This window comes from Panicum virgatum, chromosome 2K, assembly GCF_016808335.1.
Source record: "Panicum virgatum strain AP13 chromosome 2K, P.virgatum_v5, whole genome shotgun sequence".
NCBI lineage: Eukaryota > Viridiplantae > Streptophyta > Magnoliopsida > Poales > Poaceae > Panicum > Panicum virgatum.
The window spans coordinates 56,453,641-56,465,364 of NC_053137.1; the positions used below are offsets into that span (position 1 = coordinate 56,453,641).

Below are 11,724 nucleotides of genomic sequence, written 5' to 3' on the forward strand. Positions count from 1 at the left end.
GAGTGAGGGATCCCTACCTCTACCTTCTAGTATATGTGGAGGGGGAAATAAACGGCATCCTCGGTGCCGGGTGTGTGTACCAGCTTGGTCAGGAACCGAGTTGGTCTTTGGTTCCCACCTATTTTGGTGGTTTTCTTTCCCTTCGGGTTGTGTCGTCGTCTGGTGAGTCAGGGTGGCTGCTGGTCCTCGAGGCGCCAGATCCCTTGTCTCCCAGCGATGTGATGGCCGGTGGCCATCTTCAGCCAGGGCGTTCAGCGTCTTTAGTACACGTCGATGTGTTCAGGGTGCTACTCATGGAGGCATTCAAAAACTCTGAAGTTTCTTCGTCGGGATGGAGGTCGGCTTCAAGCAGGTGGCTGCTCCGACTGCCGATGACGGGAACGACCAGGAGCTTACAAGGACTGGATTGTCTTTTCCTTTTAGTTTTAGAATGTCTTTGTAAGTGTTGGGATGTAACCGCCAAAAATTATGAATGAAATATCCCTGGTTTCTCAAAAAAAAAAAAAAGCTAGCCGCCTGTGGTCTTGGCTCTGTTGGCATACCAAGCCTTTGTTATAAAACTAAGAAAATATTGTTTTACAAAGTGTTACCAAGTACGTACTTCCTCTGTTTCAAATTATAAATCATTTGATTTTTTTGATATTAAATTTGACCACTCGTTTTATTAAAAAAAATTGTGCAAATATAGTCAAATTTAAGTCATTCTTAAAAAACTTGTATTGATAAAGTAAACTATAACAAAAGAAGTGAAATTTTATATAAATTTTTGAATAAGACGAGTGATAAAAAAATCAAACGACCTGTAATTTGGAATGGAGGGAGTACGAGTTTAGAATAATAGAAGATAGAGGATTGGATGTAACAAGTCATGCAATTCTAGAAACAGTAAGCAATCCTTTTGGACTCTGAAACTTTTTTTTAAAAAAAATAACAGCCGTTCTCACCTGTTCTAGCACACCAGGATGTACACATGCATTAGAAAGGGGCACTATTATCATTTTTCGACAGCCGCATATCATGGTGCTGCGTGACCTGTGTTTGCCAGCAAGCATGCGTATTGCAAGCAGCCTAAACATAGATAAAGCTCAGACAAGGAGGGATTGCCGGCCCCGCAAGACGTGGCGCCAAGAAAGTGCTTCCTCTTGCCGTTCCTTCTCTTTCCCGCGCTTCCCTCCCGTCCTCTCCTCCCCCGCAACAAACACCCTGCTCTCTTCTCGATCTCCGATCCCTCCTCCTCCGCCATCTCTCTCTCTCTCTCTCTGTTCGTGTCTCCTTTCGCAGGGCCGGGAGGAAGAGAGCTCGATCGGAAGCAAGCACGCAGCAGCCATGGTGACCGATCGATGCCCTCCCTCGATCTCCCCCCTCCATCGTTAATATAATTGTTCCTCACCTCGCTCATGCGCGTTCCGCGTCGTGGATCGTGAACGATGGCTCCTCGATCAAATGTGTGGTGTGGGCGTGTGTGCAGGCGAACTCGGCATCCGGGCTGGCGGTGAGCGACGAGTGCAAGGTGAAGTTCCAGGAGCTGAAGGCGCGGCGGAGCTTCAGGTTCATCGTGTTCAAGATCGACGACAAGGACATGGAGATCAAGGTGGAGCGCCTCGGCGACCCCACCCAGGGCTACGGCGACTTCACCGACAGCCTCCCCGCCGACGAGTGCCGCTACGCCATCTACGACCTCGACTTCACCACCGTCGAGAACTGCCAGAAGAGCAAGATCTTCTTCTTCTCGTGGTAACTAATTGATATATGATGCTCAGCTGCTGCCCTAGTTCCTTAATAGATCAACTAATCACAAATTATATGTTACTCATCATCTCCATGCAGGTCTCCTGACACTGCACGGACCCGCAGCAAGATGCTGTACGCCAGCTCCAAGGACAGGTTCAGGAGGGAGCTGGACGGCATCCAGTGCGAGATCCAGGCCACCGACCCCAGCGAGATGAGCCTCGACATCGTCAGGAGCCGAACCAACTGATCGCCGCCCATCACCAAGCAACAAGACGAACAAACAATGCTTCACATTTGCCCTATTATTTCGCTATTTCAGACCCACCCGCTACTAATTATCGTCCATGATGAGGGATTGATCTGGATTATATACCTTTTTTTCCTACCGGTACCATTCATTTCAAACGTTTTCATGTTGTTCATCCTGATTATTCCATGTTCACTTCTTGTAATCGTTCAATTCTCTTCTTGTAAGGAGCATATATAAATATATGCTCATGCCATTCGTTGGGCATAAGAATACATTCTGTTCCTGTAATATATATAGAAAAAAAAGAGCATTTTAAAGCAATGGTTACTGTCGAGCTACTTCGCTTGTGAACAATTTTGTACCGCATATCAATTTGCCTTTTAAACCTTTGCCACATTTTCTTGGTATTGGTACTAACAAGAGGATATGAGCACCGAAAACCAAAATTGGGGGATGTATACCTCATAAACAGTGACAATAAGAGAACACACCACCACCTACGACTACGAGACGAATGTATATGGCGCACAATCTGAGCGGATGCCAAATCTACGCCTAACACAGAAAAAGAAACTGCTGCACATTTTAGTGTAAGCGGTTTTGATGCATAAAGGATATGATCTTTGATGCTGCGACAACATGAACATCACCTTGCACTTGGAAAATGTTTGAGCTGAAATGTATGATGTCCTGTTTCAATCTGAGAGATGCGTGATCAACAGGAAACAAACATGAAACATGCATCCAAATAGCAATAGACAGTATGCCGACCATGCCTCTTCAATTTTCATACAGCAATGTCAATTTTGCTCAATGCAGGCATTAAGTACCAGCAGCACAGCTCTGCAGAACTGCCAACTTTGCATTAACGAATCCATTAGTTTCCCTTCTGCAAAGAGGCTCGTCATGTAGCTGCAGCCTGCATGTTAAGCTCTGCATGCCTAAACAAAATGCTGGAAGAAACAGGGCATGGCCGAACGTGACCATTTACCACTGATTTTGGAACACATGATGTATACCCCAAAACAAATTTTATTACGATGGTAACATCCTTCTACATACACTAACCTACAGCATATCGAGCATGATATTATACAACTATGGTTGCTATACAAACCACTGGTAACAAAAGCAACGGGGAAAAAGGGCCTTTATTACAGAACCAAAGAGTACACCCATGCTCGCCTTTAACTATACAGTCTTTTCTTGTAAGCTTTTATAGCCAGTAAACATCATACTTATATGTAGTATTGTCGACATCTCTACTATTGCATCAGCAGCAGATTATTCACAGTAGCATTTATGTTATTTGTCCTCATCAAATCCTACAGAGAGAAGTATCAGTGCATGCGAATTCACAAGAATAACAGCGATTAGAAGTGAGGAAGATAAGACAGGTACCTCTATAATTAACTCATCAGGGATATGAGGTAAAACTTCCCGTACTCTATCTACCATGGTGAGTACCTCAGAAAGACTTCCATTGCGAGTAGTACCTACAGTGCCTCGGAGCCGCAATCCAGCGGCAGCTGCATTATCAGGAACCGAGGAAGTGGATGGAACAAGAGAGGACCCTGCCATTGTCTCAGGCCATAGGTTCCAGGTGCCATCAGCATGACCATAATTGTCGGTCACAGAAGCCAACTGCCTCATCATCATCTGAACTCCGGTTAGACCTACCGGCCTCACTGCACTAGAGGAGCTGGGATTGTCCATCACAGGGCTCGACCATGGTGGAACCCAGCTAGCATCAAGACCTGCACCTCTGCATCACCAAGAAAGGAACACCCAAGGAACCAAAGATTAACAATACAGACACAAACCAACCATAACCTTTTAGTAAGCATGCTAACTAGGGATTTGATCAATTGTTGTTTGGCATGTCCGCATGTTGCTCAAGTTCGTTAACTACATCAGCAACATTCTAATCCAAAAACATAACATGATACGCCTAATCCTGGCCCTTGGATCCTTGCTTCATGTTGTTTGGTCAAAGATGCAGTGAAAGCAAGCAAAAGACAAATATCAAGATCAGCTGCAGGTTGATCAAATCATGTGATTTCCTCATAATCTTATATTGACACTGAACTGAAAGAAAATAATGTTATTTCAGCTAGGGTATACACGCTTTGCTGCAAAAGACCGTTACCAGCCTGGTTCGAATTCCCAACCATTTTCTGCTAATAATTGGAAATAAGCCATCCAGTTACATTTTTAATTAAAATTTTGAAATTCACAACTTGCAGGAAATGGTTGTAAAAAGTTGGTGAGCAAATGGAAACATAAAGCATGCTTTAGGGTGATAAACTGATACTTCTTGGTTGCATAACCTATTCATGCAGAAACCACTCTATAATTTATGGCCTGTTTTTTTTCTAGGACGCGCAGGAGAGCTGCGCATCAATATATTAAGAAGAAAAGCACTCTATTATGGCCTGTACCTAAAGACATTTACTGTGGGGTATTTTAAGTAGCATGGTAACTGCATAGAACCAGCACACTGCCATACATTATGTTTCCCTTCTATTCATTTCGACACATTATAATTTTATCACAAAGTTCCAATGTATTAGGGTCTCCCTCAAGTACAATGATGTGGTCCTCCATCCCATTGCCCATGGTATATACCATCCTGCACTAAGGCCATCAAATGTACAATTATACAAGTGAGGAATTCTTCTCTAAACACTTAGCATTAAGACACTAAGCCATCAGACCCAAATAGATGCAGGAAATTACAAAATCCATCAACTAGCATGGACCCAAATGCTCATGCAGCTAAGTATCTACCAAGGCAATCTCTCTAGAATTGATGTTGCTTGGGGGGAAAAAGATCACATCACACATATGTTCAAATCTTTTTAATACATTTCTCAAGTGTAGTAAATTGCATATTCCATTTGCTCTGATGAACTAGCTGCTAATGGCTAAGGTAGCTAGTGCCATTCACACCTTTAATATATTATGGTGAATAAAGTGAACACATAACATAAAACAACTGAACAATCCAAGTAGTGATACCTACCTCCAGACAGCATCTGAAGGGTTCTGCTGTTCAACAGGATGTTCATTACCAGGAACTCTATGCTGATTCAAACCCATTGTAAGCTGTTCCGCAATTCGCTGAACATTCGCTACCTCAGCGGTTGTAGGCCTAGTATGCCCTTCAGACGACAGAGAGAGGGGTCTCCGACAAGTTGGACAGGAGTAACCTTCCATTAGTCCTTGATCCAACCTACGCATAACATGTGATCTCAGGAAAAAATTAAAAGCAGGATTCTTTACATATAGATATTACATATATTTGATGCTATGACATAGAATTCTTCAGCCAATGTCCCTTTCTTAGAGCGAAAATTTTCCAAAGCTACACCTTTCTAACCTCGATCTACTAATTCATTTTCCCCCTTGCTCATATACATGTAAAGTCCAAATTTACTTTGATGAAGTATTCCCTGCTCAGAAATATAAGGACTCATATGCATTATGCTTCAACCACCCTTGTCAAAGGATGGTCAGATCGACCCACCAATGTTTTGGCAATAAAATTTAATTAACACCTCTAGTTTACTCATTAAATAGGAAAGAATTGTAAGTGGGGTGACAAAAAATCATAGGTAAGCATTAGGCCCAAAATTTTGGTACCAAACTAAGCTACACCCCATGGACGGCAGAAATGGCCAATTTTGAATATTAAGTCGCCACCCAAACATAGAAGTTTTTTCTTTCTTGACAGATCTCATTACAGCATGTAAACTCATAGGCAAATCAGGAGCACGGTCTTGCAAGCCAATTTTAACCATAACACCAGGTAACCAGTTACAGTATAATATAAGTGGCACCTCCTCATGTAAACAGGAGCATCATGAGCATGAAGAATAATGAGTCGGAAAGTTTCCCTTAAAAGAATACAACCTATGATTTCGCTGCAAACTATAAAGTGGCAATTGCACTATATCAAAAGGTCAATAAGGGCATACCATGATCGCAAACAAGCTAGATGAAACAGATGGTTGCAGGACAATTTTTTAGCTCGAGCCATTGGTCCCTATTGCAGGAACAAGAAAAAAGTTCAGACACACAGACAACGAAGCCCCATGTGATTCTATAGATCTCGGCAATTACCCTGCAGATGGCACACTCATCATCATATGCGCAAATTTCATCATATGTAGCATCTGGAAGTGCTCCATCGAGTGAACTAAGAGCCTTCCGTAACTTGATATAAGTCTTAATCCTCTTCAAAAATGAAACAATAAGAGCCTGGAAAGTTTTAAATGAATGATATCAGCACATCATACATAACATTATGCTATTTGTTGACAAGGGTAGTGTCACTTACACGCAAGTTCAATAAGAGAACTACATCAACCAGATGAAATGCCATACCACGTAGCCAAAAGATCATCGAGTAATGACCAAGTGACATCAACAAACTTATCAAGTCAATTGCAAAACCAAAATTCCTGGTAAGCTTGCCCCTCCATTCAGAAAAAGATCCTGCAGCTATGAAGAATGATCAGGTTCTGGTGAAGCAGTAAGAAATCAACAAGTGGATGCACAGCGATCGAACTCTAGTCATACTCAACTTGAGCTGACATCTTCCAAAAGATAATGAAGCACAGTTTACAGATAGATCAAACCAACAAACCAGTAAACAACTGTTTTATTTTAACTTCATCCAATCATGAAGGTGCCATGTTGGCTACTGAAACAGCCTCCAGAAAGCAACTTCAAGCAACAATCTGTATTGCATTTGTATGTACTATCAAGTAAAACAATATAGTAATATGAGATTATCTTTCAGATATATGCACCCATATTTTCAAAGCCAACCTATACTTCAGAAAGATATTGCAAGTTAAAGTTTAACACCTGCATGCATTCTAGGGTGTGACCTTCATTTAGTGGTCGTACCAATATTCCTCTACTACAGTTAAGAAGCAATTAACTACAAGATTTGCACATCAAATAATCTGTGCACTGCATTTGTTAACCAATTCTAGTAATTTAATCATTAGCTAATCATGGAAGAGGATATAGCAGCTTATCACCTGCTGCATGCTTATAAGATTTTTGGAAATCAAGAAAGTCAGCGCCACTTTCCATTAGATGCCGTTGCCAGATGTCGAATAACTGGAACCCATGCACCATGATAGACTGCCAACAAAAATTGCATGAGATAAGGCATGAAGAGATTAAGTACTAAACTGTATGCACTATGCATTTTGAAATTCATAGTTTATCTTTACTGCTTAAAAAATTGAGTAGGTCATGGTAGGTTTGCCCAGATCCATCTTCAGGGATTTTATATGCGTTATTTGCGGTATGCATGTCTCTATGTGCTCCATGTGGGCAGTGGGCTGATGATATGAATCTCTGTGGCTTGGATATCTGCTGACATGTTTTATATGTTTCTTTATCTAAAGATAATAATTACAGATGATAAAAAGGTGCAGAGATATTTTAGAATTTAGATAGTAATGAACTAATAATTGTTTATTTGAGGTCTGTACCATGTTACAGATGGGTACCTAGCTAGTATTAATCAAAATCAAGCTTTAAGGCTAAATGGTCACAGAAAATGAGACTCAAGAGTGAGTTTTCCAACAACCCTGATTGAATTACCTGCAGTGTATCAAAGGCAATACTAAGTGGCTCAAAGAACAAGAGCCAAAATAACTTGGAATTACAAGAGCTGCAGAACCCAACACAAAATTTCATCCTGGATAAGATAAATAAAGCATGGATCAGTCCATTGAACAGAAAGAATTTAGTCAAACAAACACGCCTAGAGCTTGTAAAAATACTAAATATTAAATGTATTAGAGACAGCATCAACAGTTTGACATGGTAAATTGTTCAGTGGATAGCTACGTTATACAAGAAATAAAACAACAAAGCATAGGCAGTAAAAGGACTCTTCACTAATACATTTTTTATCAAACATGCAGGAAAACTGTGTCATTGCATTAAGAAGAAAAAGAGTGTTACAAAACAAGGTCCCTAGAGCTCTCCATTAATACATGATATTGCTGGCTACGAAATATGAAAGGGTGTGCAGATAGATAAAATGTCATGAGAATCTAAATTGTGAATGATCTTGTATGCTTGATGAAATCCAATATTCAAGGATTACCTTGTGCATATCTTAAAGTACCCACCATACTATAGGCAGGTTATAAATAAATGGAAGAATACAAAATAACCAGGGCATATTACCATAGCAGATCAGCTGATAAAACCAAAAGCAACGCAGAGTACACACGAAAATATTTTGATGGAGTCGCTGAGGGAGACGCATTGAGCTGTTCAAGACGTTCTCTGGCCAATGATTGAAACATCTGGATGTGACATGCATTTCAGTTAAATGTGATTGGTAGAACATCAGCAAGCACAAGTTGCAACCTGTACCTTCAGTGAACAAAGAATGATCAACCAAGTTGACCAAAGGATAATTTGTTGAGAGCTAGGAGGCACAACCAGTGGGAGAAAAGTACCCTGTAACAGGACATCAATTAATTGTGCCACAGAAGGCATCCTGGCATTTAGCCAAATTACGGACAAGAACATAAATAAATAATAATTTACACATTAAAGAAAGAGGTTGAAAGCAAAGCTAACAAAAAATATCCAAAGGAGCACCCACTGCAGCTTAATGTTAGGAATTGCAGAGTATAAAATATTTGGTGAAGCATGTCAAGAACAGCTAAGACTTAGGGTTGGTTACAGACCTCATTTACTGTTAAGACTTAGGAGTGCATTTAGCAGTCATGAACAAACAATTGCTTTGGTTAATCAGCAACCCTTTTAATTGTCATAGAAACTCGTTTGTCTGTTCTTTTGTTGAAACTCATTGGTTGACAACATGAACTATGAACAGCAGTACTAATGCAGTGTACGCTGACATGATTATATAAATAACCTTTGCAGCGTGAAAAGTGCAAAATTATAGTTAAGTTGTAACTGGTACTTCCAAAGGCACTTCGATATAAACAAATACTTAAAACATGCACAATGGTGACTGGCCGATTAGGCAAATAATATTTCAGTGAACTGTAAATTAGAAAAGTTACGGTTAACTACAGATATACAGATAAGTACAAATGTACAGCCACATTTTATTTTGGTTGAAAGTGATAAACGAAAGTAATGTTACATTTTATTAGTAGTGCACTATCATGCTGTTTGAGTCTCATACTCACTAGGGTATTAGATGGAAGTGCCATCTTATCAAACATACATGGTTGAAGAAAGTGACTACATATTAGTATATAAATTATGAAGCAATGTTGTACCTCTACACAAATAAAAGAATACAAGGCTAAAAATTTTTACTAGTGGGCTGATTGTTGGAAGCAACAAAAATCATTCAACTAGTCCAGTGCAAGAGTTCTCTTACGACACACAGAAGAAGGGCAGACAAAAAATACAGGAGAGAAAGTACCTTGTAAATTACATAGTTAATGATGTGCTCCAATACTTTTCTTGTCTCTAAAGAAGTTAGCTGAACAAAAAATAAAGTCTGCATGGAAAAAAGAAACAACATTAACGCTGCTGCATCATAAATAATGAAAGGTAGAAATATGTTTGACATATAGCTAAGGTGCAGTATACAAAGAAAATCTCTATAGGGGTTTGTGCACTAGCAAAATAACAAGAAGATTTCAAATGTTCAGCTCTCATGCTGAAGTCCACTTTGTATGAATATACTTAAATCATGAAAAATCTAAAGGTTGTTGTGATGCATGCAATAACTGATACTCCAGTTTTTGTTGTCAGCTCCCTACTGAATACCACTTTCATGAAACAGTGACTGACTTTGATGCTTCACATAAGACTCTAAACTCAGTTCTCCAGTACGGTGAGCCAGCAGTTTAACATCCTTTGCGAAATGAGAATAGACAATTACTTCTGCTGTACACCATGCAGCATAGATAGCAGAAATGCTTCTGGACATAGCAAATGCTTGAATTGAACTAGAATAGGATTCATAATGGTCCCTTTTGAGACACCTTTATCTTGTACAATGCAAATCACAAAAATTGACCCAGCCGGTACTCAAGTCGCAGAGTTTGAAAGGGTAGCCATCGAGATTACAATGCGTGAATTATAAGCCCTAAAAGTTTCTGCTTCTAAACAGTCATCTATCAAAGATTATGCTTAGGAATCATTCATGAAATTCTTACATGAAACTCAAATATCTGGCACAAATTGATCTTGACGGATCACGGATCACAATGAAAAAATATAACTTAGTTCTTGCTCATGTTATCCATCCTTCCTGACATTGCACTCACTATGGTCAAAATTTGGATACTGAAGTGCTCCCATTGCCCCAATAAATTTACTAATGGTATTGCCACATGACTAACAACTAGCACCCTCCCAACTACCATAATGGTATGGCTACCGCCCCAGCAATAAAAAACAAAACATGAAGCTATCCAACTGCAAGAGGGAGTCACATCCAGAGAATGGACGATAAGCATCAAATGACAATGACAAGCATCTGTCATTCAACTAAACCATCAAAATTACATTCTAGAAACTTCCCCCTTTATGACTACTTAACTTTAACTCCCAATAGCACATGCATTTAGCTTGTTCAAACATTGCCTTGAAACAGGAAGGAGTACAACAATTCAACCAACACAAAGTTCATTCAAAACACCTCACTTAGCGGGCCACTCCCAACTCTCTCATTAGGCAAGTTAAACAAATCGTATGATGACCACTAGACAACCAACAGAGGCTTTCAAATCAAATTTGACACGTTAAAACGATAAAATAAGAGCCACTACAGCAGTATTAAATAGCACGTAGCTAACTAACGCAGTTAGGCCCCAGAATATGTAACGGAGCTCAATGAGCTCGATCAGCCGCGTACACCACAACAATCCAATCTCCGTTCGTTCGAACCCGGAAAGGCATCAATCGTGCGCGGGTCAGCCCCCACGAAACTACCCCAAATGAGGAGAACAACGGAGCCAAGGTGGTCACCTTGAGCGCGAGGATGGCGACGAGGAACACGTGCGCTGCCAGATTCGCGAGGAGCGCGACGGTGACCCGCGACCGCAGCACGGCCCCGAGCCAGTCCCCGTCCTCGCCCGCCCCGGCCTCGCCGTCGAGAAGCGAGGACGCCCACCACTGCAGCGCGGCGGCGCTGGCCGCCGTGGAGGCGGCCGCGACGTAGAGGCAGTTCACCGCCGCCATGCGCCGCGCATCGGTCGCCCGCCGCGGGAGCGAGACGGCCGGGACCTCCCTGGCCTAACCTGCCCTAGCGCGCAGCTTCTCCGCCGGGGGCCCTCCCTCCCGATCCCGCGCGCGGGGGAGACTTTGCTTGGTGCGCGCGTTGCCTCCGGCGCCTTTATTCGCGTGGGGGGAAAGGGGGAAGGGAGGGGAGGAGGCGATGCCGCGAGGAGCGATGGCGGGCGAGGAGGCGGGCAGGCCGTGACGGAACGCGAGGGGGGCGGAGCAGGACGGGGCAGGCGGAGGGGGACAAAATTATTGCGGCAGCGAGGGGGGATATTTTTATTTTATTTTAGGTTTTTTTTTCTCCGGATCAGATTAATTAGCGGATAGAGATACGTACTAGAGGCTAGAATAGACCAATCCAGGGTTAGCAGTATTTATTTGACGGGGTTTGAGTCCGGACAAATTTCGCGAAACGATCCTTCCTGATACGCGCAATTGCGTTCGTGCTTCCGCGCAGCCTTTCCGCGCAGCCAAGTATGGGTATG

General features: G+C 41.8%; 2 protein-coding genes across 3 annotated transcripts; one reads left to right on the top strand and one right to left on the bottom strand.

Annotated features, from left to right (window-relative positions):
• Positions 1-1,129: 1,129 nt before the first annotated feature.
• Positions 1,130-2,129, top strand: LOC120688150 (actin-depolymerizing factor 2). Its single transcript, XM_039970326.1, has 3 exons — positions 1,130-1,329; positions 1,469-1,734; positions 1,828-2,129. Exons 1-3 carry the CDS (start codon positions 1,327-1,329, stop codon positions 1,976-1,978), a joined length of 420 nt encoding a protein of 139 aa, XP_039826260.1. The 5' UTR covers positions 1,130-1,326; the 3' UTR covers positions 1,979-2,129.
• Positions 2,130-2,995: 866 nt separating this feature from the next.
• LOC120688134 (E3 ubiquitin protein ligase RIN2-like) lies at positions 2,996-11,498 on the bottom strand. Of its 2 annotated transcripts, none has more exons than XM_039970311.1 (12): positions 10,985-11,466; positions 9,429-9,506; positions 8,396-8,482; positions 8,204-8,325; positions 7,610-7,706; positions 7,036-7,141; positions 6,324-6,487; positions 6,107-6,244; positions 5,962-6,029; positions 5,007-5,216; positions 3,383-3,746; positions 2,996-3,306 (listed from the first exon to the last, which is right to left on the bottom strand). In XM_039970311.1, the coding sequence occupies exons 1-12, from the start codon at positions 11,195-11,197 to the stop codon at positions 3,247-3,249; spliced, it is 1,707 nt and encodes a 568-aa protein (XP_039826245.1). In that variant the 5' UTR covers positions 11,198-11,466; the 3' UTR covers positions 2,996-3,246. The 2 variants fall into 2 exon arrangements, with proteins under 2 accessions (XP_039826245.1, XP_039826251.1); XM_039970317.1 differs by having other exon boundaries at positions 3,110-3,306; positions 6,324-6,481; positions 10,985-11,498.
• Between the last annotated feature and the right edge of the window lie 226 nt (positions 11,499-11,724).